Below are 6,398 nucleotides of genomic sequence, written 5' to 3' on the forward strand. Positions count from 1 at the left end.
ATTTTAAAATATCCATCTAATTTTTCAATGTTTTTAATTATGGTTTTTTTTAAAAAAAATTTTATCATTCCATAATAAGTAAGAAAGAAGCAACAACTTAGCAAAATAAATCCCTATCGTCAAATCCAGCAACTTCTAAGAGAACACTAGACAAATATCGAAGCAAATAACGATTTGGAATTGGGATGACAGCGTGACGAGAATGAAAAATAAAAGTGTAGAAAATAAAGAAAAGAGAAAATAGAATGATTGCGAACTTATCCACGGGAAGCGTAATTTTGGCGCATTCAAGAGGATTAATTCAGAAAGAAAAAAAGTTTGGTTACAAAAATGAAAAAAAAAAGAGTTCAAATTGTAAGAGGGAGTATAGTGAAACTGGCCACAGTCAGTCAGTCACATCTTAATTTATTTTAACGTAATTGTAATTGTAATTGTAAACTGTAACGGTAATTGTATTATCGGAAAAGAAAACAAAGAGGGGAAGTAAATAGAACTGAATTGCAGCATAAAGCCCGGCCCAAACGTAGTGGTCCACCGCCGAATCCAGTCCAAGTTGAGCTAAGTGAGGGAGAGAGTGGCTAATCTCGAAGTACAACCACTATACCTGACAATTTCACGCTCAGAGTCAGAGGAAGCAGAAGTTAAAACATTCAATGGATAGAGAATGGGGTTCTAAGCCGGGCAGCGGAGGCGCAGCCTCCGCCCAGAACGAGGCAATCGACCGCCGTGAGCGTCTCAGACGTCTCGCCCTGGAGACAATCGATCTGGCAAAAGATCCCTATTTCATGCGCAACCACCTCGGCAGGTACAGTAGAGTTGTGTTTTGTATTAGGTTTAGGTTTAGGTTTAGTTTTTTTTTTACTTTTTTGAAAAAAAATTAAGTTGATTGATTAATTGTTTGTTTGAGGTATTTGTAGTTATGAGTGTAAGCTGTGTCTGACTTTGCACAACAATGAAGGAAACTACTTGGCTCACACACAAGGGAAGCGCCATCAGACCAATTTGGCTAAGAGAGCTGCTCGTGAGGCTAAAGATGCGCCCGCCCTTCCTCAGCCTAACAAGCGCAAAGTTAACATTCGCAAGACAGGCAAGTCTCCAGTCTCCTTCCCTCCCGTTTTATTTGTTAATTTTTTTGTTTAATTTAGTGTGTAGTGGATAGAAACTATGTTGATTGGTTTGGTGTTGAAGGTAGATTAACACGCATACAAAACACTAACCTTGTTTTCATTAGATCAATGAGTGGCTTTGAGAAGTATGAAAGATCTTGTTGCTTAATAAAAGAAAAGTGGAGTCCTTGTTTGGGTGGTAGTTATTGAAAAAGCCACTACTAATGGCATGGTGAATTCATATCTGATTGGAGTTTATTTGCCTAAGAATCTCCTTAATCTGATATTTTGGCTTCAAAGTAAAATGTACTGCGTGGACTATTTTGATTCTTATAAGATTAAGATCCAGGTAGTGCCGTTGCTCATGTACTTAGTAATGTCCCTTGAAAAAGCTTTGGAAAATAAACAGTGGTAGCTTATTGAGGTCAAGGGCTGCAAAAGGTCTTGAATTAAAAAAACAGGAAAGAAGGGAGGAAAATTAAGGAAATGGGTCAAGAACAGCTTCTGGTGACAAGTGAAACTTAAAGGCCTCAACTTAGAACCAAACTGGCTTTCTTAGGATTTTATGCTGCTGCACATATTGCATGGCTTGGCCAGAAATATTGAATTTGGAGCTTGGGTTTAGTGTTATCAGACCTATGCAAACAATAACGCTGTTTGGTGGAAAGCAAAACATTCTGTGGTGCTTTGTGTTTTTGTTCTAGCTTTATTATGTCAAGGGTATTGTGGTAATTGTTGTTTATGAGTAGTCTGGAGTATGATGATTCCATCCAACTTCGAAATATGTTCTTATAAAAGTTCCAATTTGGAAACAAAAGGACAGTCTTTCTTTGGACAAATTCTGTGGATATGAACTTTACAGAAAGAATTTGGTTCAGTGGTGATCTCTACTGTTGAGCACTAATCACGGTGTTTCCTTAGAGATTTGTCTGAATCTTTGTCTGAGAATTACTTATTTATGTGCATCCTTCATATCTCAACTTAATCATAAAAATCAATACTATATTGAGACCTGAGTTTGGTTCTTAACTTCCTAACTGATAACTGTGTAGATGTGACTTGGTTTAGAATGCAAGCTAGGATATTCCTACTGTCCTGCCAAGACATGGTGGAGGTGAGCTTGTCTGTATGTTGCTTCACAAAGACAATGTACTTCTAGGTGTTGACTACATCTAATTGTATTTCACTTCATATTTTGTTGTAATATTTCAAAATTTGTAAGATGGCAGTGTGGGAACTTGATCATAAACTTAAGAGTTAATGTTTTTTTCTGTCTGTCTTTGTGTAGTCAAAATTGGCAGGCCCGGTTACCGGGTGACAAAGCAATTTGATCCAGATACAAAGCAGAGGTCTCTTCTCTTCCAGATCGAATATCCTGAGATAGAGGACAATACAAAGCCTAGGCATCGATTTATGTCATCTTATGAACAGGTAATCTCCATTTTTGTTTTTTCTTAACTCTCTCTTTTCCATTGATCTCTTACCTTCTGCACATGTTAAGTGACAAAAAAAAAATTTGGTTGTCATTACTTATGAATTACAACTCAGCCTTTGCTTAAAAACTTAACTTTATCATTGATTTTGTCTGTAACAGCAATAATCAAATGGAGAAACCAAAAGCGTTATCTGTAACAATCAAAGAAAAACAAAGTGATAGAAACTGTTATTTATAAAATTGTTTGCAAACATATTGGTCAACTCAAGCAGCTTGTTGAAATCTAATGATGTAAAAAACTAAGCCATTCATAACTTTTACAAGCACTCTCTAAAATTCATCCCGTGTCTGCACTGTTTATGGTAAACATTTCTTCATAAATTATTTTCTTTAATCTTGCATTGCACTCGAGATGAATCATGTTTTATCCTTTGATTAATATTGGCCCTCCGCTTATGTATTTCCTGGTAGATGAAAACTATGACCAGATCCTTCTGATTAATATCAGCCCTCTGCTTATGTATTTCCTGGTAGATGAAAACTATGACCAGATCCTTCTAACTTAATTTTTGTTGTCATGGATACAGAGAATTGAGGCCAATGATAAGAGGTTTCAATATCTTTTATTTGCAGCAGAACCTTATGAGATCATTTCTTTCAAGGCAAGTTGAAAGATGTTCATTTCATGTTTCTTTCTTTTAAGTTATGGTTAGTTCTGGAAACATTTGTCATTTGTGCTTGTTTATTTAATAATCCCAGGTTCCTAGCACAGAAATTGACAAATCTACTCCTAAATTCTTCTCACATTGGGATCCGGACTCCAAGATGTTCACAGTGAGTATTTTAATTCTTGCTCAACCACTTCATGCGTTTTGATTGTCATGCCATGGGACCCCGTATATCCATGTTATATTGAAATGTTGAATTAGTCTCTTGCGGATTCTCACTGTGTCTTATTTAACTTGGCCTGTACCGAGAACATTAAGAGACCTGGATCAATTCTAGATTTCACTCCTCTGGGTGCGATGCCCATGCTGAAGATTTCATTAGTTATGACATCTTCATAAACTGAGTGGACAAAAGGGACCATCCACAAGTGGAATCTATTTGGATTTTAGTACAAACTTTGCTGTCTCTTTGGATTAGTTTGGATCCTTTAATTGTGAATGTATCTTGACTCAAATGTCTAATGTACAGTTGCAGTTATATTTTAAATTGAAGCCACCAGAGGCAAACAAACCTCAATCTGTTGCTGCAGCCAATGGCACACTGCCTTCTCAGCCACCACCACCCCCACCACTGCAAGGACTAGCCGCAGGATCAAGACCCCCACCACCTCCAATGCCTGCATCATTACCCCCTCCACCTCCCATGGGTAATGGCCCGAGGCCCATGCCTCCAGGTGGAGCTCCACCTGCCCCGCCTCCACCTCCTGGTGGCAGTGGTGCAATGGCGAATTTCACACCTGGCAATCAGGTGGGTAGACCTCCAATGCTGCCTCCCCAAGGTTTTCCAGGGCAACAGATGCAGGGCCAGGTTATCCGTCCACCCCCACCACCTCCCAATATGGGACAGTAGGTGCCCTAGCTTAATGTTTTTTGTGCACATTTACGTAGTTAAAACAATCCTTGGATTGAATTGATGGATGATTGTTTGAAGATCTGAATGTATTATGTAACTCATGCGGCTTAGCTTAGCAAGAAGGCGTTTATTGTGTCATTTTGGAAAATCTAATAAGCTGCATGGTTTTTCTTTCCTTGAACGTGCGCGTTATGATCTTGAGGGTGCAAAGCAGGACCACCATGAGCTTTGCTTTCCCACACGCGTAGCCCCTTGAGCTCTTAAATTAACCAACGCGCTTTCTGGAGCAGAGATGATGGCGAAACTTGTGTTCATGTAAATGCAAAACTATGTTTTTGTTTTTCGTTTTCGGCCCTGTTTATTTAGTGGTTTCATTTCTTTGTCTCACTTGGCCTTCACGATAAGCCTGGTTACATGGGATTTGACTCCCCTCGATGATATGTTCTAATGCTTAAACCTGGCGCTCCCATCTATCTTGTTATTTGGTTTGGTTGTTTTCTTGGTTAATTACATTATATCATGCTCTATATATAAAAGGCATTAGCGTGTTAGCCTTTCACTGTCCGAACCCATAGTTTTTCACTGTACAAATCTATAGTGAAAGGTTGATTTTGCTTTTGGTGGGATAGCATGGGTTTAGGGGTTCTAATTTCATATCTTTTAGCTACAATATAATTACTAAATGGTCCTTGAAGAAATAAAAAAAACAATAAAAAAAAAACAATTCTTCTTAGGTTCAGGGGCTTTTGGGGTTTTATATATTTTTTGTATTGGTCATTACTTAAATGTATCTAAAAAATAATTAGGTTTTACTTAAATTTACTGGTAGATTTTTTGGGTTTGATATTATTTTTTTCGTGCTTTTCACACACTATCAAGTTAGCTCCACTCAAGCCCTTCGGGTTAGATGCGTCAGGCCACCCTCATCAAGGTGATTTGGCACATATATAGCGAAGGGCAATGATGGAGCTCTAGCAACAAGTTTTTTCCTCTCATCCCTTCCGTCTCTCCTCCTAGAAGACATTACAAGCCATTGCAAAAACACAAGAACGTCAATTTATTTGCTAAGTTAAATTAGGCTATTATTCTTTTAATTGTAATGGATTTGATCTTGAATTAATAACTTAGGTTATTATTCTTTTAATTGTAATGGATTTGATCTTGAATTATTTATTAAGTTGATTTGTTTTTTCAATTTCATTTCTTGATATTTGATTTTTATATTAATTTTGATCTTTATTTTTTTAATTACAATTTATTAGGTTAATTTGTTTTTCAATTTCATCTCTTTATACTTGATTTTTATTTTTTTAATTGTGATGTATTTGGTCTTGAATTAATTTGCTTTTGAATTTCATCCCTTTATATTTTATTTTTATATCAAATATACTCCTCATTTTTTTATTGTTATTTTTAATTATTTTTATCCTTTTCTTAATTGAAATTATTTTTTAACTGCATCTCTTATGATTTGGTTTTAATTTTTTATGTTAAATTTAGTACTTTTTTGTTTCAAATCTATATCTTTTAAATTACTTTTATTTTTTAAAAAAAATTAAGTTCATTTCTAATTATTTTGGTTAGTTGGGAATTTTACATTGTTACTTTTTCAAGTTTGACTTTTTATATTATGGTCCATCTTTATTATTCGTAATAGGTTGAGAAGGTTAAATTAAATTAGCTCCAGTTAGTTTTTTATTTTTTAAAATTTTATCCATCATCATTAAGATAAATTGGTATTTTTTGTTTATTTTTTTATTTTGGATTCTTTTATGAATTCAATTTTTCTTTTTAATGTTGCCTATCAATTCAATATTTGATTATATTTAAGATATGAGTCTCATTGTTTTGATTTTTAATTTTGATTCTTAGCTTTTTTATCATATTATAATTTGTTTTTGATTTTATTCTTAGACCAAATCCAAATGAATCCCGCAAGCTAGATTCATTTGTTAATTTGATTTTTTTTATTTTTTCTTTTCAATTCAAAATTTTAGTTTATCCTCTCAATTTTTTTTGAAAAAGATTTTTATTCTTTTAATTTCTAGTTTTTTTATTTTTTTATTTGACATTTTATTTATTGAGATTTGATCTCTTTGATTTTTCCTATTGTTTCAAGACCCTGTCCAAGAGTCAATACAAGATAATTATTGGATCACAGGTCAAGTGAGTTGATTTAAGTTATTCCAAATCAATCAAATCTTTTTGTTTTATAAGAAAATTAAAATGATATTATTTTGAAAAAAAAATAATCAATAGGTTTTGATTGAATTTTT

The 6,398-nt window shown here is 34.6% G+C and overlaps 1 protein-coding gene across 1 annotated transcript; it reads left to right on the forward strand.

Annotated features, from left to right (window-relative positions):
- The first annotated feature begins 582 nt into the window (after positions 1-582).
- On the forward strand, positions 583-4,254 carry LOC105121740 (splicing factor 3A subunit 2-like). The gene is made up of 6 exons (XM_011020510.1): positions 583-805; positions 918-1,087; positions 2,395-2,537; positions 3,129-3,203; positions 3,301-3,375; positions 3,739-4,254. Exons 1-6 carry the CDS (start codon positions 654-656, stop codon positions 4,117-4,119), a joined length of 996 nt encoding a protein of 331 aa, XP_011018812.1. The 5' UTR covers positions 583-653; the 3' UTR covers positions 4,120-4,254.
- Positions 4,255-6,398: the final 2,144 nt, after the last annotated feature.

Source organism: Populus euphratica, unplaced genomic scaffold, assembly GCF_000495115.2.
Source record: "Populus euphratica unplaced genomic scaffold, PopEup_1.0 scaffold46.1, whole genome shotgun sequence".
In the NCBI taxonomy this organism is placed as follows: Eukaryota; Viridiplantae; Streptophyta; class Magnoliopsida; order Malpighiales; family Salicaceae; genus Populus; species Populus euphratica.

What these genes read in the sequence shown, in the direction of transcription:
- LOC105121740 (XM_011020510.1), top strand. Translation starts at nt 654, where the DNA reads ATGGATAGAGAATGGGGTTCTAAGCCGGGCAGCGGAGGCGCAGCCTCC. An exon ending in ATGCGCAACCACCTCGGCAG is followed by an intron (nt 806 to 917) that starts GTACAGTAGAGT and finishes AGGTATTTGTAG; the next exon opens with TTATGAGTGTAAGCTGTGTC. An exon ending in CGGACTCCAAGATGTTCACA is followed by an intron (nt 3,376 to 3,738) that starts GTGAGTATTTTA and finishes TCTAATGTACAG; the next exon opens with TTGCAGTTATATTTTAAATT.